This window comes from Gorilla gorilla, chromosome 1 (assembly GCF_029281585.2).
Source record: "Gorilla gorilla gorilla isolate KB3781 chromosome 1, NHGRI_mGorGor1-v2.1_pri, whole genome shotgun sequence".
NCBI classification, from domain to species: Eukaryota; Metazoa; Chordata; class Mammalia; order Primates; family Hominidae; genus Gorilla; species Gorilla gorilla.
The window spans coordinates 234,497,912-234,524,615 of NC_073224.2; the positions used below are offsets into that span (position 1 = coordinate 234,497,912).

A 26,704-nucleotide genomic window follows, 5' to 3' on the forward strand; every position below is an offset into this window, starting at 1 on the left:
GCCCGCTCCAACACACAGCCTCTCTTCTGCACCCCCCACCTGTATCTCCTGGCTAGGACAGCCCAGGGTGGTGTCTCTGGGCACTGCCCGCCAACCCTGCAGCCCTCTGTGGTCCTGCACCAGTGCTCTCCTTCTCTGTCTGACAGGCATGATGTCTCAGGGTCAGAGGCCGGTCACACCCATCCCTGATGTCCAGTCCTCCAAAGGGGGGAACTTGGCCGCCAGTGCAAAGAAGAAGCACGGTAGCACCCCGCCAGGTAGGGGCCAACCCAGCCCAGCCTCAGCTCCTCCTCCGACCAGGTGGCTGCTCCTGCAGAGGAGGGGTTCCCTGACCTGCCCTCACTTGGGCGTCCTGGGACTGCCAGGTGGGTGGCGAGTGGGGCTGTTACAGCGCGGTTTCCTCTGTCTGGTCACCATGCCTCTCAGCTGCAGCCCCTGGTGGGGATGGGAAGGGCCATTGTTGGGAGTCTGTTCCTGGGACCCCGGGGCTGGACCAGGGCAGTCTTTGTCCTCACACTGCATTTGCCTGCTCCCCAGGTGACAACAAGGACGTGGAGGACAGCAGTGTGATCCACTATGACGATGCGGCCATCTCCAAGCTGCTGGACCGGAACCAGGATGCTACAGACGACACGGAGCTACAGAACATGAACGAGTACCTGAGCTCCTTCAAGGTGGCGCAGTACGTGGTGCGCGAGGAGGACGGCGTGGTAAGGTCCCCGGCCGCCCTCCATCCGCAGCCCCGCCCTCCACTGTGTCCACGCCTTCCGCTGTGACCCCGCCCTCCCGCCGCAGCCAGCCCTCCAAGCTGTGACCCCGCCCTCCAGCCGCAGCCCCGCCTTCCCTGCTGTGACCCCGCACTCCAGCGTGTGCTCCGCCCTCCAACCACGTGCTCCGGCCTCTGCAGGGCGGCCCTGTCGCCCCACCCGCGGGCTCAGGACTAGACACAACAGTGAGGGAAGGGACGGAGGCAGTGCTGAGGGCAGTACAGCCACATGGGCCGGCCACTGCCCTTGCACACATCAGCCGCCTGCTCCGTGGCGTCATCCCGGCTCCAGTCCAGCTTCCCCACTCTCTGAAGTGCAAGCTGATCTGCCACCCCGTTGCACAGAGCCCTGTCCCTGGGGTCTGGTTTCAGTCCCTACCCAGCTGCACCCTCCCGCCCCTTCCTCAGGGCCTGCATCTCGGCCCTGCACCTGGACCGCCAACGTTCCATAACGCCCCACAATTTTCTTTTTTTTTTTTTCTTGAAATGGAGTCTCGCTCTGTGGCACCGGCTGGAGTGCAGTGGCGCAGTATCAGCTCACTGCAACCAGCGCCTCCCAGGTTTAAGTGATTCTCGTGCCTCAGCTCCCAAGTAGCTGGGATTACTGGCGTGCACCACCACGCCCGTCTAATCTTTGTATTTTTAGTAGAGATGGGACTTTGCCATGTTGGCCAGGCTGGTTTTGAACTCCTGACCTCAGGTGATCTACCTGCTTCGGCCTCCCAAAGTTCTGGGATTAAGGAATGAGCCACCACGCCTGGTCCACCCCACGCTTTTCTCCCTTCTCTACCGGGCAAACCCCAGCTGTCCCCGAAGAGCTCCTTGTGGGTCTCTCCTGGAGGCCTTTCCGTTTCCTCCTCTGCTCCCCACCCTCCGTGCAGACCCGGTGAGCCCATGACCTTTTCCTTTGAAACCAGGAGCCTCCTGAGGGCAGGCAAGGGGGAGCTTATTCAACTCAGTACCTCAGTGCTTGGCAGGAGGCCAGGAAATACTTGCTTTGTGAATGGATGGATGAATAAGTAAATGATTGACTGGATAGGGGCAGGGAGAGAAAAGCTAGCTGGGGCCGGGGTGATCAGAGAAGGCTTCCTGGAGTAGGCAGGCCATCCCATTAATCCTTGAGCCCTGAGGGGGCAAAGGGCAGGTCAGGTGGAGGCAGCCTGAGGCTTCCGGGAGGGCAGAGATGGCTCCACCCATGGAACCCGTGGTGCTGCGTCCCCAGGAGGAGGTGGAGCGGGAAATCATCAAGCAGGAGGAGAACGTGGACCCCGACTACTGGGAGAAGCTGCTGCGGCACCACTATGAGCAGCAGCAGGAGGACCTGGCCCGCAATCTGGGCAAGGGCAAGCGCATCCGCAAGCAGGTCAACTACAACGACGCCTCCCAGGAGGACCAGGGTGTGTGCCGGGAGGGAGGGACTGGTGCCCCTCACCCAGAGGCGGAGGGTGGGGCAGGATTCTGTCAGGGCATCCCTGTGCAGAACCCCCGGGAGGTGCGGGCTGGGAGAGCTGGGCGAGTGTGCCAGGAGGGATGGGTGTCCCATACCCAGAGGTGGAGGGTGGGGCAGGATTCTGTTGGGGCATCCCTGTGCAGGACCCCCCCGGGAGGTAGGGGCCAGGAACGCTGGGCGGAGCTGGTTGGAGCTGGGAGGCAGCTTTTTGGAGGAAAGGGGACTGGGGGCAGGTGCAGAGGTGCTGGGTGTTTGGGGGAACAAGGTGTGGCTCAGTTCAGTGACTTCACCACTGCTCGTGACGTGGCCTTGGGCACGTCCCTTGCGCACAGAACAGTATGTGTAATGTGTGGGTACACATGGTACCCTTAGTGTATAACGTGGTGATGTTGGGATTACTAAATGAGCCCACAGGAAGTATGTGGGCCATTGTCACTGCTTTTTTATGGAGCTGGGGTGCAGGGGCTCGGCGTGGCCCTGGGCATGCTTGAACTTGAGGGTGGGCTTTGCTTGTACAGCTCACTCCGTGCCCCTCTGTCTGGCCCCCTGCAGAGTGGCAGGATGAGCTCTCTGATAACCAGTCAGAATATTCCATTGGCTCTGAGGATGAGGATGAGGACTTTGAAGAGAGGCCGGAAGGGCAGAGTGAGTCTCAGTGTTAGTGGTCTGGGCTACTGCTGAGGCCATGTCAGGGGAGCTGATGGCAGCAGGAGCGGGGCTGGTCTGGGGTCCCACTGTCCTTGGGGGTCAGGAATCTCTGGGCTCCCACCTGAGGAACTGTGGCGGGCTGCTCCCCAGGTGGACGACGACAATCCCGGAGGCAGCTGAAGAGTGACAGGGACAAGCCCCTGCCCCCGCTTCTCGCCCGAGTTGGTGGCAACATCGAGGTGGGGCCTGTCTGTTCCCGCATCTCTTTCTGCCCCTGCTTCCTGCTGCCCCTGGGGTATGGAGGAGGGCTGGGGGACTGCCCCGGGTCTCATGCCAGGTAGAGGCGGAGCTGGGAAAGAACTTGGTCTGGTCTTCGCCGTCAGGGCCCTGCCCCAGGTGGAGGCCCCTGCCTTCTCTGTGCCCCCTTCCTACCTTCTCCTCCTCCCATGCTTTTGTTCCCCCATCCCAGAATCCTCCACCCCCACCCCTCTCTGCCCTGGGCTCATACTCCTGCGCTCCACTCCCCCAGGTGCTGGGCTTCAACGCCCGACAGCGGAAGGCCTTTCTGAATGCCATCATGCGCTGGGGCATGCCCCCGCAGGACGCCTTCAACTCCCACTGGCTGGTGCGGGACCTTCGAGGGAAGAGCGAGAAGGAGTTTAGGTAAAGGGGCTAGGTGGTGGCCCAGGGTGTGACCACCTGCCCCTGAGTAGGGCAGGGTCCTGCGGGTGAGCCCCACAGAGGGCAGCATCTGCTTCCGCCAGGATGAGGCCGTCTGGAAAGTTCACTGCCACTTGGACTTTGGGTGGCTAGAGTCCTGGTGCCGGGCAGGGCTGATTTGCAAACACTGACCATCTGCCCCTGCCCAAACCAGCTGGTGTTATGGCAGCGAGGAAGATCCCGGTCACCCAGGGCTGTCCTAGGAGGTCCCCTCGCCAGGGAGGCCCTCTCTGTCCTTTCCCGGGCCTGGCCCAGGCCTGACTAGGAGGTGGGCGATGGTTGAAGATCAGCCAGGAGTTCCCCTGGGGTCCTGCCAGCCCTCTCAGAGGGTTCTTGCTGGCCCCCGACTCCCTGAGCCCCAGTACCCCCCCCCCACCCCAGAGCCTATGTGTCCCTCTTCATGCGGCACCTGTGTGAGCCGGGGGCGGATGGTGCAGAGACCTTCGCAGACGGCGTGCCCAGGGAGGGCCTCTCCAGGCAGCACGTGCTGACCCGCATCGGGGTCATGTCACTAGTTAGGAAGAAGGTGGGTGAGTAACTCTCTGTAGGGCCCTTCCTGGTGGCTGCCTGGGCTCCTGGTGCTGTCCCTTATGGGTCAGTGGTCAGAGAACAAGTGCCTGGTTCAGGCCACACAGCTGCCCAGGGTCCGAGTCAGGCCAGAGGGACTGACCTGGAAAGCCTTTCTGGGTGAGGGGCCTGTGGGGTGGAGGCCAGGATGGTGGGTTACATACAGTTGGAGGACACACAGAGGGTGGGAGGGTGGGCAGGGGAGCTTGTGGTCAGGAGGGGCCTGGCTTGGCCAGCCTTGGGCGGAGGCAGCAGCTACCCCAAGCCTGTGACACTTTCAGCCCCCCTGGCTGCCCTGAGGCCCTTAGGGCTGAGTTGCCACCACTGCCCTCCCTCTTTCCCTCCCACCTTCCCTCCCACCACCCCAGGTTCAGGAGTTTGAGCATGTCAACGGGAAGTACAGCACCCCAGACTTGATCCCTGAGGGGCCCGAGGGCAAGAAGCCGGGCGAGGTGATCTCCTCGGACCCCAACACACCAGTGCCCGCCAGCCCTGCCCACCTCCTGCCAGCCCCGCTGGGCCTGCCAGGTCTGTGGGCTGGACGGGCCGGGGAGGGCACCGGGGTCATGGAAAGTGGCAAAGTCACAGAAGCCCCTAGTCTAACCCACAATCCCACAGAAGACGGCCTCTCCTTCCCTCAAAGCCTCTGTTTGCTGAAATGTCACTCTACAGAGAGTTTTTCATTTTAATGACAGTTACGAGATATAATTTATATACATACTGCAAAATTCACTCTTTTAAAAAACTGGCTGGGCGCGGTGGCTCACACCTGTAATCCCAGCACTTTAGGAGGCTGAGGCGGGAGGATCACCTGAGCTCAGGAGTTTGAGACCAACCTGGCCAACATGGTGAAACCCCGTCTCTACTAAAAATACAAAAGATTAGCTGGGCTTGGTGGCACGTGCCTGTAATCCCAGCTGCTCGGGAGGCTGAGGCAGGAGAATCGCTTGAACCCGGGAAGCGGAGGTTGCAGTGAGCCAAGATCACACCACTGCACTCCAGCCTGGGGGGACAGAGGAAGATTCCATCTCAAAAAAAAAAAAAAGTACTATTAAGTGATTTCTAGGATATTTGTAGGATGTACAACCATCGCCACTGCCTAAGGCCAGAATGTTTTCATTCCCCCTGAAAAAGAAACCCTGTACCCATTAGCAGCCACTCCTTATCCCCCCACCCCAGGCCTGGGCAGCCACTAACCTGCTTCCTGTCTCTGGATTTCGCAGTGCTGGATGTTTCGTGTATATGGCACCGCACAGTGCGTGGGCCTTTGTGTCTGGCTTCTGTCACTCAGCCTGGGGGTTCCAGGTTCATCCACATTGCAGCATGCATCAGTGCTTCAGTCATTCTGTCATTCTGCCTTACGGCTGATAATGTTTTCTTTTTCTTTCTTTCTTCCTTTTTTTTTTTTTTTTGAGATGGAGTTTCGCTCTTATTGCCCAGGCTGGAGTGCGATGGCGTGATCTCGGCTCACTGCAACCTCCGCCTCCCAGGTTCAAGCGATCCTGCCTCAGCTTCCCGAGTAGCTGGGATTACAGGTGCCTGCCACCACACCCGGCTGATTTTTGTATTTTTAGTAGAGACGGGGTTTCTCCATGTTGGCCAGGCTGGTCTTGAATTCCTGACCTCAGGTGATCCACCCTCCCCGGCCTCCCAACGTGCTGGGATTGTAGGTGTGAGCCACCGCGCCTGGCCGATAACGTTTTCTCGTATGAATTTACTGCATTTTGCTTATCCATTGCGCTGTCGATAGATTTTGGATTGTTTCTACTTTTTGGCTGCTGTGAATAATGCTGCTGTGTTTTATGTTTTTGCGTGGACATACCTTTTGAGTTCTTTTGGGCAGATACCTAGGAATGGAATTGCTGGGCCGTGTGATAACCCTGTTTGCCCTTTTGAGAAACTACCAGACTGTTTTCCAAAGCAGCTGTACCATTTTACATTCCTGCTAGTATTGTGCGGGAGTCCCAGGTTCTCCACGTCTTCAGCAGTAATTGTTCTCTGCCTTCATGGTTCTAGCTGTCCTGGGAGCGTGAGGTGGTGTCTGACTGTGGTTCTGATTGGCATTTCCCTGATGCCAAGGACGTTGAATGTTGTTCCGTGTGCGTATTGGCTGTTTGTAGACTTGTAGAGATGTCTTTTCAGATTCTTTGCACACTTAATTGGGTCATTTGTGCCCGTGTCACTTTGGTGATCTAGGTATTTATTTGGGTGAAGCAAATATCTGTTAAGTACTTGGTCCGTCAGTTGGGCCTTACAGGCCTGGGGCGGACACAGCTATCCCGTGGTGATGGGTGAGGCCAGGCCCTGAGAAGCTGCACCTCCAAGCACAAGGGAACCCTTGGAGGTGGACACATCTTGGTTTGCTTCTTGGCTTTGGCCTGAACTCTGTCTAACCTTGGGCAAGTCACCTAACCTCTGTGGGCCTCCGCTTTCCCGGCTGTGCCCACCTCCCAGGGCTTCTCAGAGCCGTGTAAGTGACCAGCACTTTGCAGTGTGTTGGCGGCTGGCTTGGCAGGGAGGAAATTCACCCCCTGTCCAGAGGCACACACCAGCCAGCCTGCCCGAAAGCTGGGACCAGAGCGGGTGTCGTGGCTCCCAATCTGGGCCTCCATCTGCCTCACTTCCCTGCCTCCAGATGAGCAGCCACGGCTGTGTGCGGCCCCGTCCTGACAGCCCCTCGCTTTGGTCTTACTGGATTCAAGGTCCTCCAAGCACTCCTGAGTCAAAGGCCTGGCCTGGCCTCTCTGACTTAGCCGGGGATCCTGCTTGTCTCTCCTGGAGGTGCTTGGCTGCAGTGGTGCCTCCCGAAGGCCAAGCCCCCACCTCTCCTCTCTGCCACCCCACTCCCTGCCCTACTCCCTCCCGTCTGAGCCCACCTGTCTCAGCTCTTTCCCTTGATCTTTCAGACAAAATGGAAGCCCAGCTGGGCTACATGGATGAGAAAGACCCTGGGGCGCAGAAGCCAAGGCAGCCCCTGGAAGTCCAGGTGTGGAACTTGCTGGCGTCTGGGCATGTGGTGTGTGTGGGGTGGAGGTTGGGTCTGGGGACCTTCTCAGGCCCTGTACAGCGAGGTGGAACCCAGGCCTCCTGGCTCCCTTTTCGGGGCTCTGAATCGGGGGGGAGCAGGCTGGGAGCAAGCGACGGGAGGCAGGAGACTGGGTTCCCAGCCCAGTGCACGTTCCCCGCCCTCCGTTCCTGGTGAGGCCCCAGGCCTTGCAGTTCTCCTGGCTTTTCCTCTGCAGGCCCTTCCAGCCGCCTTGGATAGAGTGGAGAGTGAGGACAAGCACGAGAACCCAGCCAGCAAGGAGAGAGCCCGAGAGGAGCGGCCAGAGGAGATGGAGAAGGCCCTGCCCTCCCCGGAGCAGCTGCCGAGAGGTTGGGGCTTCTTGCAGGCCACACACCCCAGTGCCATGTCTGGCCTCAGCAGGCCTGGGTTCAGAGAAGGGCAGGTGGCTGTACTTCCGCTCATTTCTCCCTGGCAGAGAGGTAGACTCCAACCCTTTGCAGGCCCCCTGGTGAGGGGAGGCCAGGAGCTCAGGCCTCTATACATGGACTTAATGGACTTTAACTTTTTTTTTTTTTTTGGAGAAAGGGTTTCGCTCTGTCACCCAGGCTGGAATGCAGTGGTACCATCTCGGATCACTGCAACATCCACCTCCCGGGTTCAAGTGATTCTTGTGCCTCAGTCTCCCTAGTAGCTGGGACTACAGGCGTGCACCACCACACCCAGCTAATTTTTGTATTTTTAGTAGAGACGAGATTTCATCATGTTGGTCAGGATGGTCTCGATCTCTTGTAGCTGGGACTACAGGTGCACGCCACCACACCCAACTAATTTTTGTATTTTTAATAGAGACTGGGTTTTGCCATGTTGGCCAGGCTGGTCTCGATCTCTTGACCTCGTGATCCGCCTGCCTCGGCCTCCCAAAGTGCTGGGATTACAGGTGTGAGCCACTGCGCCCGGCCAATTTTTTTTTTTTTTTAATTTTTAGTAGAGACTATTGGCTGGGCTGGTCTCGACCTCCTGACCTCAAGTGATCCACCCAGCTTGGCCTCCCGCAGTGTTGGGATTGCAGGCATGAGCCAGCTTGCCCATTGGTCTTTAACTTTTCTTACCATACAGAGATTGGGGGTGATTGGGCTACTTTTTTATTAGTGATTTCTGACTCAATTGCATTGTGGTCTGAAAACATGAGTCTATATGAGGTTGTTGAAACCTGCTCTCTGGCCTGATATGGTCAGATTTTGTAAATGCTGTATGTGTGCTTGAAGAAAATGTCTGTTCCCTAATTGCTGGGTTTAAGGTTCTAACTATATGCATTAGGGCTGGGCATGGTGGCTCACACCTGTAATCCCAGCACTTTGGGAGGCTGAGGCAGGTGAATTACCTGAGGTCAGGAGTTCGAGGCCAGCCTGGCCAACATGGCGAAACCCAGTCTCTATTAAAAATATGAAAATTAGTTGGGTGTGGTGGCATGCACCTGTAGTCCCAGCTACTCAGGAGACTGAGGCAGGAGAATTGCTTGAACCTGGGAGGCAGAGTTTGCAGTGAGTGGAGATCGTGCCACTGCACTCCAGCCTGGGTGACAGAGAGGGACTCAATCTCAGAAAAAAAAAAAAAAAAAAAATATATATATATATATATATATACACATATATATATACACACACACATATATATACATATATATACATATATACACACACATATATACATATATACACATATATATGCGCATTAGGTCAGTAGATAATGTATGCTAATTATATTGTTCAAGTTTTTAATATCTTTACTAGTATTTGGTTTGCTTTGATCAGTCAGTTTCTGAGAGACTTGTGTTAAAATCTCTCATTATGATTATGGATTAATCTCTTTCTTCTTATAATGCCAGATTTTGCTTCATATCATTTGAGACTGGGTTGTCAGGTGCATATTTGTTCTGGTTTTTAATATTTTTCTTATGAAGTGTGCTTCTAATTATTGTGTAATAACCCTTTTATCCCTCTTTAAAGTTTTTGCTTAAAAGTTTATTTTTGGGCCGGGCGCGGTGGCTCATGCCAGTAATCCCAGCACTTTGGGAGGCTGAGGTGGGCAGATCACAAGGTCAGGAGTTCAAGACTATCCTGTCGAACATGGTGAAACCCGTCTCTACTAAAAATACAAAAAAATTAGCCGGGCAAGGTGGCAAGCGCCAGTAGTCCCAGCTACTTGGGAGGCTGAGGTCGCACCACTGCACTCCAGCCTGGGTGACAGAGCGAGATTCCGTCTCAAAAAAGAAAAAAAAAGTTTATTTTTGCTGATTTGGGTTGCTCTTTCTTTTGTTTAGTATATATTTGTTACGCCTTTTTCTATTCCTTTTTTTTTTTTTTAAGATAACAGCTTTATGGTGATATAGTTAACATATCATACGGTTGAGCCATTTAAAGTATACCATTCAGGTCGGGCATGGTAGCTCACACCTGTAATCCCAGAACTTTGGGAGGCTGAGGTGGGTGGATCACCTGAGGTCAGGAGTTTGAGACCAGCCTGGCCAACATGGTGAAACCCTGTCTCTACTAAAAATACAAAAATCAGCTGGGCGTGGTGGTGAGCACCTGTAATCCCAGCTACTCAGGAGGCTGAGGCAGGAGAATCACTTGAACCCAGGAGGCAGAGGTCGCAGCGAGCGGAGATGGCACCACTGCACTCCAGCCTGGGCAACAAGATCGAAATTCTGTCTCAAAAAAAAAAAGTAATGAAGTATACCGTTTGTTATTTTTAATACATCCAGAGTTGTGCAACCATCACCATTATCTAATTCCAGAACATTTTATCACTTCAAAAATAAATTCTTCTTACCCATTGGTAATCACTCCCCATTTCTTCCTCTTCCTCCCAGCCCCTGGCAATCACTTCTGTCCTATGGACTGGCCTATTCCGAACATTTCATACCAATGGAATAATGCAGTACTTTGGCCCTTTGTGTCTGGCTTCTTTCACTTAGCATAGTGTTTTTAAAATTCATCTATGTTGTGGAATATATTAGTATTTCATTCCTTTTTTTTTTTTTTGAGACAGGGTCTTGCTCTATCACCCAGGCTGGAGTGCAGTAGCATGATCTTGGCTTACTACAGCCTTGACCCCCTGGGTGCAAGCAGTCTTTCCACCTCAGTCTCCCAAGTAGCTGGGACTACAGGTGCACATGCTAACATGCCCGGCTAATTTTTGTATTTTTTTTGTAGAGACGGGGTTTTGCCATGTTGCTCAGGCTGGTCTTGAACCCCTGGACTCAAGCAATCCTCCCACCTTGACCTCCCAAAGTGCTGGGATTACAGGCAGTACTTCATTTCTTTTTATGCCCAAATAATATTCCATTGTATGGATCTACTATGTTTTGTTTTGTTTATCCATTCATAGTGATACACATTTGAGTTGTTCCCACTTTTTGGCTACTGTACACATTTGTGTACACATTTTTTTGTGTGGGTGTAGGTTTTCAGTTCTTTTGGGTATATATCTAGGAGTAGAATTGCTGGATCATATGGTAATTCTCTGTACCGTTTTGAGAAACTGCTGAATTGTTTTCCATGTGTATTGCATCAGTTCACATTCCTACCAGCATGTGGGAGGGTTCCAGTTTCTTCACATACTTGCCAATACCTGTTATTATCTGTCTTTTTGATTATAGTCACCCTAGTGGGTGAGAAGTGGTATCTCATTGTCATTTTGATTTGAGTTTACTTTGTGCATAAAGATGTTGAATATTTTTTCATGTGATTATGGCTCATTTGTGTATAATTTGTTGAAGAAATGTCCTTTCAGATCCTTCGTCCATTTTAAAATTGGATTTTTTAAAATTATTGAATTGTAAGAGTTCTTTTTAAATTAATTAATCAATACTTTTAGAGACAGGGTCTTACCATGTTGTCCAGGAGGGCTTTGAAGTCCTGGGCCCAAGTAATTCTCTAGTATTAGACTTTTGAGTAGTTAGGATCACAGGCGTCTACCACTGTGCCTGGCTTGTATGAGTTCTTTATGTAGATGCATGTTGCTCATCAGATATATGATTTACAAATATTTTCTTTCATTTCTTCACTTTTAATCTCTTTGTAATGTTTTAGGTCTATCTTTTGTAGGCGTTGTATAGGGGATTCATCATTTAAAATCTAATTATAGGGTCCCTATCTTTTAGCTGGCAAGTTTAATCTCTTTACGTTTGTTGTAATAACTAGGTATGTGGATGGAATTCTGTTATCTTATTTTGTACTTTATATATTACCCTTCTCTTTCATCCTTTTTCGTCTTTTCCTGCCATCTCTTGGATTGATCAAATTTTCTTTATATCTCCTCTTTTCCCCCTCAACTCACTTGGAAGGTTTATAGTCAATTTCATTCTGTACTCTTAACATTTTTAACATGTATCCCCCTGAGTAATATGAGGACTTTAGATAGCTTTATCTCTAACTCACTTCCCTTTCATCTGCCACAATGCCGTTGCCCAGTATTTTAGTTTCAGTTTGTTTTTACTTTCCCAAATTTGTTGTTATGCTTATTTCTAAATTTTTAATCCTTTTTTAGATCTTCTCACATTCTTACCAGTTTGTGTTTGCCTATTTGTTCATCAGTGCTTCATTCAAAGTCCTTCCTAAAGTACACCTTTAATGGTGCTTTCAGCAATTTTTTTGGGAATGGTAAATTCTCTCATTGTTATTTTTCTTTTACTCTTGAATAGTTAGTACAATTGAAGATGGGATAGGGATCTTCCCTCAGCACTTTGCAGATATTCTTCCTTTTTTATTTGGCATTCATTATGCTGAGAAGGCTGCTGAGAAGCTGAGAAGGCTGCTGTTGGTGGAATTGTTGCTTCTGTGTAGGAAATTTGTCATTTCTATCTTTTCTCACATTGAAAGGCTGCTTTGAAGACATTCTCTTTGTCTTTGGTGATATGTAGCTTCACTACAATGGAGGGTATTTTTTGTTTTGTTTTTAGAGTGAAGTTTTTGTTTATCTTGTGTGTGACTCACTGTGATTCTTAAAGCTGAATATTTATGTCCTGCATCAATTGTGGGAAAATTCTCAGTCATTCTCTCTTTGAATATTTTCTTTGCCCTCATTATGTTTATTTTGTCCTTCTGGAATTCCTATTACTCATTGATTGGTTCATTCATCCAACAAACATATATATATACACATGCATATGTATATATATTTTGAGCCTGCTGAGTGTCAGATGCTGTCCCAGGCACTGAGGACACAAGCAATGAACCAAAACAGCTGAAAGCTTCATTCCGTGGAGTTTGTATTCCACTGGGGAACACAGGCAATCCACAATAAACAGAAATACATGTTGTTCAACCACAGACTCCAAATGCTCTGAAGAAGAAAGCAGAGTACAAGGTTAGCAGAAGATGGGGGCTGATAAGTTTTCATATCTTTTGCTTCTTTTTTGTTATCTATTTCTCTGCCAGGCTTTTTGAGTAATCTTCAGATCCAGCTTCCATGTATATTTTCTTTGCACAGCTGTTTTTTAAAACCTTCCCAGTTGTGTTATTTTGCATGGCTGTGTCACAAATTACTGCAAACTTAGTGGCTTAAAACAGCACTCACCATGAGCTCACAGTTGTGTGGGTCTGATGCCTGGCGTGGTGTAGCTCGGTGTTCTGCTCAGGATATCACAAGGTTCAGGACATCAAAGTATCGAGTAGGTTGAGTTCTCATCTGGAGGCCCTAGGGGAAAAGTCCATATCCATGCTCACTCCTTGTTGTTGGCAGAATTCAGTTCCTTGAGGCTGGAGGACTGAGGTCCCATTTCCTTGCTGGCTGTCAGCTGGGTCCATTTTCGGCACCTGGAAGCCACCACATTCCTGCCATGTAGCCTCGTCTGTCTTCAAGCCAGCAGTGGTGAACAGAAACCCTCCCGTGCTTCGCATCTTTGCTTCCTTTTCTGTGACCAGCCAGAGAAAAGGGCTCGTGTGGTCAGGTTAGGCCTACTCAGGTCATCTCCCTGTTTTAAGGTCACCCGTGCCGCAAAACGGAACCTGCTCTGGGGAGCCGAGTTTGTCCTCTTCACCTTCCAGGGGATCTTGCAGGGCGTGGACACCAAGGGCCGGAAGTCTTAGAGCCCATGTTGGAATTCTGCAATTAAATTCTGCAATTAAAATGTTAATGATTGTGTGTTTCCTTTCCTTTCGTTTTTTTTTTTTTTGAGACAGAGTCTCTCTCCCGCCTCAGCCTCCCAAGTAGCTGGGACTACAGGCGCCTGCCACCACGCCCGGCTAATGAAGTCTGGCTAATTTTTTGTATTTTTAGTAGAGACAGGGTTTCACTGTGTTAGCCAGGATGGTCTCGATCTCCTGACCTCGTGATCTGCCCACCTCGGCCTCCCAAAGTGCTGGGATTACAGGCGTGAGCCACCGTGCCTGCCCCCCGCTTTTTTTTTTTTTTGTGTGATGGAGTCTCGCTCTGTTGCCCAGGCTGGAGTGCAGTGGTGCAATCTCGGCTCACTGTAGCCTCTGCTTCCCGGGTTCAAGTGATTCTCCTGCCTCAGCCTCCTGGGTAGCTGGGATTACAGGCACCTGCCACCACACCTGCCTAATTTTTGTATTTTTAGTAGAGACAGGATTTCACCATGTTGGTCAGGCTGGTCTCAAACTCCTGACCTCAAGTGATCCACCCACATTTCTAGAAATTTTATCTGTTTTTTTCCTAGTTTTGAGGGAGTCTTATTCTTTCCCTGTGGATTCTCTTCCTTCTTTTTCTTTTTTCTCTGTCTTTGGTCACCCTAGACATATTTATTTTAGAGCAAGCTTTTTCAACCTGTGTGGTCCGTGGGACAAATGTGGCCCAGGATGGCTTTGAATGTGGCCCAACACGAATTCATAAACTTTCTTAAAACATTATGAGATTTTTTTTTGTGATATATATATATCACAAAAAAATGTGTGTGTGTGTGTTTATGTGTATATATATATAAGCTCATCAGCTGTCATCAGTGTTTAGTGTATTTTATGTGTGGCCCAAGACGGTTCTTCTTCCAGTGTGGCTCAGGGAAGCCACAAGATTGGACACCTCTGTTTGAGAGTCTCTGACATTGTCCTATTAGCCCCAGGCGCTTGTCTGCTTCCTGTGCGTCGGCTGGTGGGGGATCATTGTTTTCTGGGTTTAGATTGGGTGCATCCTCATCAGGGATTGTGATTTTTTTTTTTTTTTTTTTGAGACGGAGTCTCACTCTGTCACCCAGGCTGGAGTGCAGTGGCGTGATCTCGGCTCACTGCAACCTCCACCTCCCGAGTTCAAGCGATTCTCCTGCCTCAACCTCCCGAGTAGCTAGGATTACAGGCACGTGCCACCACACCTGGCTAATTTTTAAAAAATATTTTTGGTAGAGACGGGGTTTCACCATATTGGTCAGGCTGGTCTCGAACTTCTGACCTTGTGATCCTCCGGCCTCGGCCTCCCAAACTGCTAGGATTACAGGCGTGAGCCACCGCACGTGGCCTGGATTGTGATTTTTATCTGCAGGAGCTCCGTGTCCTCTGGGGAGTGGGAGCGTCCTTCCCCTTTTGTTTCTGGAGGCTCAGGCCAGGAGGTTTCATGGGCAGTGTCCCTCTGGGAGCAGCTTTATGATGCTGTCTCTGCCTTGGGTGGTCCAGTTCATATCCCACACCCACGAGGACAAGGCGTTGGGTGTGGGTTCCTCGCTGGAGACCTTCTTTTCCTTGATCCCGTGGTGGAGACAGGCCTCACTCCCGTGGCCAGTGGTGAGAACTTTCCTTCAGAGACCACGGTGTTGGAGCGTGTTGGCATCATTCCAGTTCTCTGCATCTTTTGGGCTTGAGGCCTCCCCTGTCCTGCCTGGGTGCTGAGACACAGCCCCAAGTTCCAAGCTTTCCAGGCTTCTTCCTGGTGTCTCATCACCCCAACCTGGGGCCCCTGGACACCAGCTCCTGCTTCCTCACCTTCAGTTTCCCCTTCCTTCCTGGCACCCGGTGATTTCCTTCTCTTCTTGGGAACTCATCTTCTGTGTGCTTTTTTTTTTTGAAACAGCGTCTTGCTCTGTCACTCAGGCTGGAGTGCAGTGGCGCCATCTCGGCTCATGGGAGCCTTGATCTCCTAGGCTCAAGCGACCCTCGCACCTCAGCTTCCTGAACAGCTGGGACCACAGGCGCATGGCGCCAAGCCCAGCTAATTTGTTGTATTTTTTGTAGAGACGAGATTTCACTATGTTGCCAGGCTGGTCTTGAACTCCTGGTCTGAAGTGATCCTCCTGCCTCGGCCTCCCAAAATACTGGGATTATAGCATGGGCCACTGCACCTGGCCGAGGAGAGCTCTTTTTGGTGGCACCTGTTGGACTCTGCAGAACATATTGATGGATAGGGTTCCGTGGGTGGAAAGCCACCACCCCAGAGTCCTCTCTGTTTTCTGGGACCCCACCCCATGCCACGAACCCTCTTTTTCTTGCAGAGGAGGTGCTTCCTGAGAAGGAGAAGATCCTGGACAAGCTGGAGCTGAGCTTGATCCACAGCAGAGGGGAAAGTTCCGAACTCAGGCCAGGTCTGGGGCTCTTCTGTGTTCTCTACCTGTGCCCCATGGTCCTTTGAGGGTGCCCTCTGGACCCTGTTCACCCTCCCACAGTCTCCCAAGCACTGTCCCCTTGGCCCCAGGCCTGATTGGAGCTGGCAGGTGGGAGCCTGGATTCACCAGCCCCTCACAGCCAATGCCGGGGACAGCCTCTCCCCTCCTCTCTCCTGAGCCCTGCTGTGCCCTTGCCACTAAGAGAGAGGAGAGCTGGTCATAGAGCCTGGCCTGGGGGATTTGGGGCTCAGCTGGAAGCTTTGCATTCCTCTAGGCCCTGGAATGTTCTGGAACAGTTGTCCTCAGATCAGCCCCCTCAGGCAGCTCTGTCTTTGAACTTGAACTGTACTTTTCACAGTGCTTTCCTGTCCTACTCCTGGGTGGTCCTGATGTGGTGGGGGAGGAGCACTAGGGCCTGGAGCTAAGCCTCCCTGCCCAGGACAGAGAGAGAGGCTGTTGGCTTGTTTAAGACCCTTCTGGGCAGCGAGCCCCCTGAGGACAAGGGGATGTTTTCTACTTGCCTCCTGGGTCCCCCGTGCTTGGCAGAGAGAGGCCGCTGGGCACTGCTTTTTGGATGGATGGATGAATGAATATGATCTGTCCCCGGCAGATGACACCAAGGCTGAGGAGAAGGAGCCCATTGAAACACAGCAAAATGGTGACAAAGAGGAAGATGACGAGGGGAAGAAGGAGGACAAGAAGGGGAAATTCAAGTTCATGTTCAACATCGCGGACGGGGGCTTCACGGGTATTGGGGTTGGGGGTTGGGCATAGAGCTGAGGCTTCCTGACTGTGGGTCCCAGGAGTCTAGACCAGTGGTTAACTTTATACTAGAGTGTGACTGGTTGATGGAAGTCCATTGTATAACCTTTCTTAGCCACGCTGGAACACTGGACCTCTGGGGGCGGAGGCAGTGGCAAGTAGGGAGGGAGCGGCTTTCCAAGCCTGCCTGTGCGTGAGAGCTGGGGCACTTCTCACCCTGCTCACCTTGGCTTGTTTCCCAGAGTTGCACACGCTGTGGCAGAACGAGGAGCGGGCTGCTGTATCCTCTGGGAAAATCTACGACATCTGGCACCGGCGCCATGACTACTGGCTGCTGGCGGGCATCGTGACGTATCCTTGGCCAGGCCGGGCTGGGCAGGCGCTTGCCTGTTCCTCTGTGGACCTCGGGGAGAGCCCTCTGAGAGCTCCGGGGGTAGCCTTCCTCGTTCTTCCTCAATCTTCCTCACTTCTGGCGGTGGCTAGAAATCCTCGGCATTGCTGTGTCGCCCGCTCCCCGCCGCTGTCATCACGGCTTCTTCCTTGTGTGTCTCTGTCTGGGTCCACATTGCTCTCTTTTTTTTTTTTTTTTTTGAGATAGAGTTTCACTCTGTCACCCAGGCTGGAGTGTAGCAGCTTGATCTCGGCTCACTGCAACTGCTGCCTCCCGGGTTCAAGCGATTCTCCTGCCTCAGCCTCCTGAGTAGCTGGGATTACAGGTGTGCCCCACCGCACCTGGCTAATTTTTGTATTTTGAGTAGAGACGGGGTTTCACCATGTTGGCCAGGCTGGTCTCGAACTCCTGACCTCAAGTGATCCACCCACCTTGGCCTCCCAAAGTGCTGAGATTACAGGCGTGAGCCACCACGCCCGGCCTTTTTCTTTTTTTTTTTTTGAGGTGGAGTCTCGCTCTGTGGCCTAGGCTGAAGTGCAGTGGTGCGATCTCAGCTCACTGCAACCTCTGCCTCCTGGGTTCAAGTGATTCTTCTGCCTCAGCCTCCTGAGTAGCTGGGACTACAGGCATGCACCACCACTCCCAGCTAGTTTTTGTAATTTTAGTAGAGACACAGTTTCGCCTTGTTGGCCAGGCTGGTCTCGAGCTCCTGGCCTCAACTGATTTGCCCGCCTTGGCCTCCCAAAATGCTGGGATTAGAGGTGTGAGCCACCATGCCTGGCCCCAAATTTTCCTCTTCTTATAAGCATCCCAGTCATTGAGTTTAGGGCGCACCGTAGTCCAGCATGACCCTTTCTTAACTTCATTACATCTGCAAATACCCTATTTCCGAAAAAGGTTCCCATTCACAGGTACTGGGGGCAAGACTTAAACGTGTGCACCCCAGGTTGTTGGGGTGAAGAGTTAACCCTCTGAAGCCCCGGGGCTGTGTCTGGTGCACCCAGGGCACCTGTCAGTGTCTGCTGATACTGTCACTGTTGTGTCATCAATATGTTCCTCGTGCAGCTGGGCTTGAGGACTTGCCTGAGAGCGTACAGCCAGAATGCCGACCCCCGGGCTGGCCCCTCCCCCTCCCTGAGCTGCCTTCCCCTATGGCCCCACCACTTCTAATGGCCAGGTTTGCCCTTAATGGTGCCCCACCCAGGCACGGCTACGCCCGCTGGCAGGACATCCAGAATGACCCACGGTACATGATCCTCAACGAGCCCTTCAAGTCCGAGGTCCACAAGGGCAACTACCTGGAGATGAAGAACAAGTTCCTGGCCCGCAGGTTTAAGGTCTGTCTTCTGAAGGGCCAGGGCTGCAGGGGGCGGGGAGGGACGGGTGTCAGGAGGACCCTCGCAAAGGCAAAGGAATTAGAGAGCAGCAACCCCTCCCCGTGTACCTGGGTCATGCTGCCACGAAGCATCAGTATGTCCATCAACTAACAGTGGTGGATCCTTGCTCTGGCCCTGGCCCCACTGGGAAGTATCTGCCGTCTTGGGGTGATGGGGTACAGAGAACCCAGCTTGGTGACAGCTCCAAGGGTTGGCCACCACCAGGCCAGGGTGGGCAGCAGATGGCAGAACGTCCTCTTTCCCTCCTTTCTGCCGGGAGCCTTGGCCTGGGGTGGGCGCTGGTGGGGCACGGAGGGTAGCCATTCAGGGGGAGGGGCCGGGCCGACGCTGCGCCCCGCCCCCAGCTGCTGGAGCAGGCGTTGGTCATTGAGGAGCAGCTCCGGAGGGCCGCGTACCTGAACATGACGCAGGACCCCAACCACCCCGCCATGGCCCTCAACGCCCGCCTGGCTGAAGTGGAGTGCCTCGCCGAGAGCCACCAGCACCTGTCCAAGGAGTCCCTTGCTGGGAACAAGCCTGCCAATGCCGTCCTGCACAAGGGTGAGCAAGCCCTGCCCCCCGCGGTGCGGCACCCCCCACCTTCCTCCTGCCCAGCGAGCGCTCTTGGCTGTAGATGAGGGCACTGATGGGGTAGGGGCTGGGGACAGATGTCAGCCCAGAGGGCGGTGGACTTCTGGGCCAAGATGGAACAGTCCTGTCATCAGACCCCTTATCTCCCCTGCAGGGAAACTGAGGCTGCTTGCTTCTCCAGCCTGTTTCTCAAGCCTGCTCTGTGTAGGCCCCGGCCTGGGCTAGTGACACAGAAAACCACGAAACTGTAAAAGGCTTCTGAGTCCTGACAGCATGCCTTAAATACATTGTGTCTTTAGCCCGGGCAATACCCCTCAGCCTGGAGCCTTCTCCTTGGCCCTGTGCGGGAAGGGAAGTAGTTTGCCCAAGATCTCCCAGGATTCAGATCTTTGGTGCTGGCTGCACATCTCTGCCTGTGGTCACAGGGCACACTTCTGCCCTCGGGGCTCCTGGCTGGTTGGGGGAGGGGGTGGCCCTGTGGTGAGAGTTGCTGGACCCATCCCCGTGCCCTGCAGCCCTCCCTGGTGTACTCCGATCCTGTGCCCAGCAGGGCCTGGGGCTGCAGGTCTCCCTGAGGACTCTTAGGAGGGAAGCCCAGCGTCGGGCAGCACTTCTGGCTGGCTCGTCTGCAGCCCGTGGGCCCCTGCCCAGCCCAGAGGGGCTCCTGGGAGGAGTTCTTTGGCAGCTCCTGCTGTGTCCCCACTTGGCAGTGCTGCCTGCAGCTTGGGAGGGCCTGGTGCAGGGCACCCTCTGGGCGAGTGCAGTCATACACCCTTGCAAATAAGCCCCAGCTCTCGGGCTACCTCCCCTGGCACAGCCCTTCATCCCTCCATCCCTCCATGCCTCCATCCTTCCACCCCTCCATCATCCCTCCATGCCTCTGTCCTTCCACCCCTCCATCCCTCTGTTCCTTCACCCCTCAATCCCTCATCCCTTATCCCTCCATCCTTTCACACCTCCATCCTTCCATCTCTCCATAATTCTTCCATGCCTCCATCCCTCCATCCCTCTGTCTCTCCATCATCCCTCCTTCCCTTCGTCATCCCTCCATTCCTCCATCCTTCCACCCCTCCATCCTTCCATCCTTCCATTATCCCTCCATGCCTCTGTCCTTCCACTCCATCCCTCATCCCTCTGTCATCCTTCATCCCTCCATCCTTCCGCCCCTCCATCCCTCCATTATCCCTTCATCATACCTCCATCCCTTCATCCCTCCATCTCTCTGTCATCCCTTCATCATCTCCATCATTGCTCCATCCCTCCATCATCCTTCCATTATCCCTCCATCCTTCCACCCCCATCCCCCATCTCTCCATCATCTCTCCATCCTTCCATCTCTCCATCTCTCTATCCCTCCATCCCTCCATCATCCCTTCGTCCTTCCATTCCTCCATTCCTCCATTATCCCTTCATCATCCCTCCGTCTCTCCATCTTCCCTCTATCATCTCTCCATCATCACTCCATCCCTCTATCATCCTTCCGTCATCTCTCCATCCCTCCATCCTTCCACCCCTCCATCTCTCCATCATCCCTCCATCTCTCCACCCCTCCAACCCTCCATCATCCCTCCATCTTTCCACCCCTCCATCATTCCTCCATCCCTCCATCATCCCTCTATGCCTCCATGTCTCCACCATCCCTCCATCATCCCTCCATCTCTCCATCATCCCTCCATCCCTCCATCCCTTCACCCCTCCATCACCCATCCCTCCACCATCCCTTCATCCCTCCTTCCCCCATCTCTCCATCATCCCTCCATCCTTCCATCCCTCCATCATCCCATCCCTCCACCTTTCTTCCATCCTTCCATCTTCCCTCCATTATCCCTCCATCTCTCCATCCTTCCACCCCTCCATCCCTCCATCATCCCTCCATCTCTCCATCATCCATCATCCCTCCATCCCTCCATCATCCCTCCATCTCTCCATCATCCATCATCCCTCCATCCCTCCATCATCCCTCCATCTCTCCATCATCCATCATCCCTCCATCCCTATATTATCCCTCCATCATCCCTTCATTTTTCCATCATCCCTTCATCCCTCCATCATTGCTTCATCCCTCCATCATCGCTTCATCTCTATATCCCTTTATCTCTCCATCATCCCTTCATCATCCCTCCATCCCTCCATCTCTCCACCCCTCCATTCCTCCATCATCCCTCCATCTCTCCATCATTCCTTCATTATCCCTCCATCCCTCCAACATCCAACCATCATCCTTTCATCATCCCTCCATCTCTCCACTCCTCCATCCCACCATCATCCCTCCATCTCTCCATCATCCCTTCATTATCCCTCCATCCCTCCATCATTCCTCCATCCCTCCATCTTCCCTCCATTATCCCTACATGATCCCTCCATCCCTCATCCTTCCACCCCTCCATCCTTCCATCCCTCCATCCCTCCATCATCCCTCCATCCCTCCATCATCCCTCCATCCCTCCATCATCCCTCCATCCCTCCATCTTCCCCCATCCCTCCATCTTCACTCCATCCCTCCATCTTTGCTCCATTATCCCTACATTATTCCTCCATCCCTCCGTCATTCCACCCCTCCATTCGTCCGTCCTTCCACCCCTCCATCCCTCCATCATCCTTCCATCCCTCCATCATCCTTCCATCTCTCCATCATTCCTCCATCCCTCCATCTTCTTTCCATTCCTCCATCTTCCCTCCATTATCCCTCCATCATCCCTCCATCCTTCCACCCCTCCATCCTTCCACCCCTCCATCCATCTATCCCTCCACCCCTCCTCTCCTCCATCCCTCCATCCCTCCACCCCACCACCCCTCCATCCCTCCACCCCTCCACCCCTCCATCCCTCCATCCTTCCACTCCTCCATCCTTCCACCCCTCCATCCCTCCATCCTACCATCCCTCCGCCTCCCACCACAGTCCTGAACCAGCTGGAGGAGCTGCTGAGCGACATGAAGGCCGACGTGACCCGGCTGCCATCCATGCTGTCCCGCATCCCCCCGGTGGCCGCCCGGCTGCAGATGTCGGAGCGCAGCATCCTGAGCCGCCTGACCAACCGCGCCGGGGACCCCACCATCCAGCAGGTCAGGCTCGGCCTGTGTGCCCCGGCCGGAGCCCCGTGGCGTGCCCCTGGGTGGAGGCTGGGTGGGGGGCCTGAGACCACCTGTGAAGCTGAGTCCTTGCCTCCAGGGCGCTTTCGGCTCCTCCCAGATGTACAGCAACAACTTTGGGCCCAACTTCCGGGGCCCTGGACCGGGAGGGATTGTCAACTACAACCAGATGCCCCTGGGGCCCTATGTGACCGGTAGGTGCCCGTCCGCTCCGGGCAGCATGCACACGGGTGCCCGCCGGGCCCGGCCTGCCTGCTGCTGCCAACGTCAGGCAAGCCCGGCTCTCTTCTTTTTTTGACAGATATCTAGCCGTCCCCGAGACTTCCCTGTGTTGCAGCGCTCATTTCCAGCTGAGGTGAGGGCTGCTGGGTGCTGTGTTCCTCCCCGCCACCCCATTGCTGGCAAACCAGGCCTGGCCACAGTCAGCCCTGCCCCTGCACTTGACTCCCATCCCTAAGTCTTGGAGCTTTTACTGCCTCTGGCGGCTTTGAGAGCCACCCACCTGCCTGGAGCCCCTCTACTTGCCCCCTTGGCCCTGGGACCACCTTGTGGCCAGCGTGTCTGTCCACTGGGAGGCTGGGGTGGCAGGACATGAAGGGGTCGGTGGACTTGGGTGAGCTCCTGTGTGTGCGCACGTGTTCTCATTTGCACACATGTTCCCAGCGGAAGTCAGAGACTGCTGCCCCCGCCTGGAGCCCTGTCCTTCCCCTGCTGTCCTGCTGGTGGCAGACATCACATCTTATCTTACACCCTTACTTCCTGCCCAGGACCAGGAGGGTGGCTGAGGGTTTTGTGAGGGCTCTTGGCCAGGAGAGGGGGCTTATTTCAGAGAAACTGCCAGTTCATTCTGGTCTTCTCTGGGGCCACCAGCCTCCACTACACTGTGTCTGTCCCTGTGGGAACTGTGTCTTGCTGGTGGAGGCTCCAGAGGGGCTTCCTGGCTGGCTGCCCCTGCCCGCTGCTGCTTCCTGGGTGCTCTCGGCACTCTTAGTGTAGCTCATGGCCTGGCCCGGCAGCCTGTGGCTGGGAGGTCGTGGCTGGGGGGCACCCCGATCATAGTTGGTTGTGATAGGTGGAGAAGCAGCTACAGGCTGTTGGGTGCCACCCTGATGCCCCCTATAACTGCCCACCTGCTTAACCCACTGATTTGCATTTTGCAGCCATGCCTGCCGGGCCACCTGCCCGACCCACATGGGAGAGAAAAGCTGCCACCTTTTTAGGAGCCAGCGCCACCTTGGGACAAAAAGGGAAACGTAGTAATGCCATCACATGGAGGACGAGGCCCAGCTCAGCTGGGCCAGAGCCCAGAAGTGCCACCTCATCATAATTCAAGTGTTCTTCCACACAGCGTTGCCCCCACAACCACGCCGGACGTGCCCCCTCGCCACCTTTTCCAGACGACTTCTTAGAAGAGATTTCATTTATTTGTACATCTTTTGCACTTTCCTATTGAAGACTTGAACACGTTTGTCTTGATAAAAGTTGGATGACGTATGGAAGATTCGAACCTGCAGCACTGACGTCTCTTTACCGATGGGTTCCAGACCCAAGGTAGTCTTGGCACTGCCCTGTAGACTCAGCCCAGCTGGGGAGGACATGGCGCCCGGTGCCCTAGGAGCCCTCAGTGTCCCCTACCTGACCTGTCTGCACCTGTGTGACTGTCCCTTCTGATTTGGCCCCCTGCCCGCTTGGAGCCTCCCAGCACCAGACAGGGCAGGTTTGGGGAGCTGCTGTCCAGCCCTATGGTGAGACCCTGGCTGACATTTCCCCTCCTTCCTGCCAAGGCTGGAGGCCGCCAGGTGTTTGCTCTCTCCTTGTAGGGAGGTGCATCCTCTGCCAGCAGGTGTCTGTCCCCGGCCCAGCGCATCTTGAAGGCCCTGGACTCTGTTACCAGTGGGGGGCCTGTGGCCCCGGCTCTTCACAGCAGGCAGAAGCGTATGATCCCAGGGACGGTGGGCTGGGGGCGGCCAGCACTTGCCTCGGAGCCACTGCTGCGTTGGGTTTGCCTTCTGCCAGAGGTGTGGTTAAGGGCAGTGATAGCTGGCACCCCAGCAAGGAGGGTCATGGGCCCTGAGCTGGCCCAGGAGACCCTGGCCCTGCCCTGTGCCCTGGGATGCCTACTCCGCCCACCTCCGGAGGTGGAACCGGGCTGCCCCTGGGGGCCTGGACTTGTCCCATTCCCCTGTCCCTGGAAAGGCCTTCCCGGGGGCTTCTTGCCTGAGGCTGCACTCTTGGAAGGCGTGGGGAGAGTTCTGCCTGGAGGGGGACTAGACCCAGTGCCCTCTGCAGACCCCTCCCAGCTGCAGCACCAAGGGCTTGCTGCCTTGTTTCCTGCCAGGAGCGCCCTGAAATCCCAAAACCATCTTCCCACATGTGGGTTGTTGGAATCCCACCCACTCCCCCGGACCCTGCCCCTCCAAGTTGGGGACGGAGATGGGGAGCAGGTCAGGCCCTCCCTAGGCCTGTTTGTGTGTGATCCTTCTGGCCCCAGGTCGACCTGGAAGGCATTTCTGAGTCTTGTACTGGGACCTTCCCAGGGAAGGTGCCTTGGGGTGCAGAATCCTGGGAGTGTTAGGAAAGGGCTGCGTGAAAAACCCAGCTGGGCCTGGGGTGGAGGTGCACACGGGCTGGGGCTCAGCTCCTTGGAGAGGGCCTGCCTGGGACTGAGGGGGCCAGGGCTGGGTCAGGATTCACCAGCTTGTGTTGCAGACACTGGAGCAATTGCCTGGCCCTCCCTAAGCCCTATATGCCTCACTCATAATGAGGCTGTCTCTGAACCCCGGAGGGCGGGACCTACAAGTCCTTCCTCTTGGCGCATTCCCACACTCCAGTCTGGATCCAGGTCTGCAAGGCCAGCCCGACCCTGACACTGCACGTGGGCGTAGTGGGGAGCACCCTGGAGTGGAGATGATTGTCAGCGGGCTCACATGTTATGATTTATCCACATGCGTGTTGTGTGCTCTGCAGTGCCTCCTGGCAAAGGGTCCTGGCTCGGGTCAGAAGCTCACTCCCGTGCCCTCGTCCCCAAACAAGCAGTGGCAAGCACTGGGGTTGGCCCTCGTTGGGAGCAGTGCCCACCTTCCTTGGCCCACAGCAGATAGGTCCCGAGCAGCAGGACTGGAGGCCTGTGGCAGTCAGGGCAGGGGTCTGTGTCTCCACCCCAAGGGCTGATGGTCCCTCCCCTGTGCGCCCTTCCTCTCAGGCAGCCTTGCTCTGTCCCTTCCTCTCTGCTTCCCTCCCAGGCCTCGCCAGGGCTCCCTTCTCCTCTGCCTGGTTAGACTCGGGCACCCAGGAAAGCCTGGCCAGGGCTCCTTTGGGCCTGGGCCCCCTGCACTGCCTGGTCCAGAAGGGGTGGTGCTGTCCATGGCCAGCACCCTGGGGCCCGGGAGGGGTGGGCTACTAGAGTCAGAGCGGGTTTGGGGCTGACCAGTTTGGGAGAGGAGAAAAGATCTGAGAATGTCTTCTTGGTTTGTCAGTCATCTCTGCCAAAAGTGGTGATGGTGGTGTCCATATGTTTGGCGTCTTTGGGCTGGGTTTGGTTTTTGCTGCTGGTAGAATCAGGGTCCTCGGGTATGAACGTGAGCCCAAAGTGCCAGTCTGCGACCGGAAATTTCCAGCCACTTTAAGCCAGTGCTGAGTAGGGCTTCTGCAGAGCCATGTTTGAGCCAAGGTCTTGGAAGGCATTGCCCCATGGGCTCAGGTGACTCGGGGTGGAGTGAGCACGTCTGCAGGGCCCTCTCATACACGCCTGAGGCAGAAGCAGCATCCCCCGTGAAAGCCACCTTCCGAAGCTCCTGCGTTTTTTGCAAACTTGGCTTCCCCCAGGGGCAGGCCGGACTTTACCTGCCCCCTGTGATTGAAGTCCTCCTGCTTTTGGGGGCTGCCTTCCCAGAGTCCCCCGGGTGCTCCCCTGCCGAGGTCAGGAGCTGACCAAGCCTTGGCCCGGCGACGCCTGCAGCTCTCACTCCTGTCATCCCAGGACACTTGAGGCCCAAGGAGGTGGAGTGGAGAGTGGGCTCGGGTACATGGGAGCCGGAAGCCAGGTGGACTTGGTCAAGTGTTGGTCACTTGGAGCCTCCCGTGTGCGTCGGGGTCTGTGGGCAGGGGACAGGGCGTGGGTGGGGGCCGAGGCTGGCACGCCCCTCTGCCCTCACCGTCTTGGTGACCTGGCCTCGGCCGCTCCCCCAAGTCTCTTCCGTGCAAGGCCCGCCTCGGCCTCGGCAGCTGGTTCCTGTCCCGTTTTCTGTGTCTGAAAGTTTACAGGTTGTGTTGCATCAGCCCAAACTCACTGGCGTTGTGTTTTTTTTTCTTTAATTTTCAGATTTTTTTTTAAACAAAGTATTTTTTTAGGTGCGATAACCCAGAAAGGGCCCGTTGGGTGTGTGTGTGTCCTGAACTCCTCAAGCAGAGATTGGAGCCCAAGCACCCCTGGAGAGGAAGGGAGGGTCCCACTGGCCCGTGGGGTCTGAGTTCAGGGGTGTGGAGGGAGCAGACCCCACCAGCCCAGGCCCAGCTAAGAGGGGGCCGACCCCTTTCCCCAGGCACAGCCCCAGGCTGGCAAAGGGAGGGCCCTGGGCTGGGTGCAGGGCGCGCCAGGAGTCCCAGCCAGGGTGGCCCCGGCGGGGGCGGGTCCAGCTTTGGAAGCCAGGCTCCCCTGTGAGCCGTGGCTTGTCTGGTCTTCGCCCACGGGAGGCTGGACAGAGGCTGTAGCCAACACAATCACCTTTACTTTGTACTCTGTGTGTATGTTTTGGTTTTCTGTGTTTTAATAAATCCTTTGGGAAAGGA

General features: G+C 54.6%; 1 protein-coding gene across 4 annotated transcripts in view; it reads left to right on the forward strand.

Annotated features, from left to right (window-relative positions):
- Positions 1-26,704, forward strand: part of CHD5 (chromodomain helicase DNA binding protein 5) — a 78,525-nt gene extending 51,821 nt beyond the window's left edge. For 3 of the 4 annotated variants that reach the window (XM_055382878.2, XM_031013331.3, XM_055382883.2), the window contains 19 exons: positions 147-257; positions 538-710; positions 1,989-2,163; positions 2,769-2,861; positions 3,015-3,103; positions 3,394-3,527; positions 3,966-4,110; positions 4,520-4,679; positions 7,058-7,137; positions 7,394-7,526; positions 15,596-15,685; positions 16,317-16,454; positions 16,711-16,819; positions 18,064-18,196; positions 18,601-18,796; positions 21,726-21,889; positions 21,996-22,110; positions 22,218-22,271; positions 23,077-26,704. In XM_055382878.2, coding sequence (XP_055238853.1) covers positions 147-257; positions 538-710; positions 1,989-2,163; positions 2,769-2,861; positions 3,015-3,103; positions 3,394-3,527; positions 3,966-4,110; positions 4,520-4,679; positions 7,058-7,137; positions 7,394-7,526; positions 15,596-15,685; positions 16,317-16,454; positions 16,711-16,819; positions 18,064-18,196; positions 18,601-18,796; positions 21,726-21,889; positions 21,996-22,110; positions 22,218-22,225 — 2,246 coding nt within the window. In that variant the 3' untranslated portion in view covers positions 22,226-22,271; positions 23,077-26,704. The remainder of the gene's footprint in view (positions 1-146; positions 258-537; positions 711-1,988; positions 2,164-2,768; positions 2,862-3,014; positions 3,104-3,393; positions 3,528-3,965; positions 4,111-4,519; positions 4,680-7,057; positions 7,138-7,393; positions 7,527-15,595; positions 15,686-16,316; positions 16,455-16,710; positions 16,820-18,063; positions 18,197-18,600; positions 18,797-21,725; positions 21,890-21,995; positions 22,111-22,217; positions 22,272-23,076) is intronic. The other variant, XM_055382881.2, reaches the window with a different exon arrangement.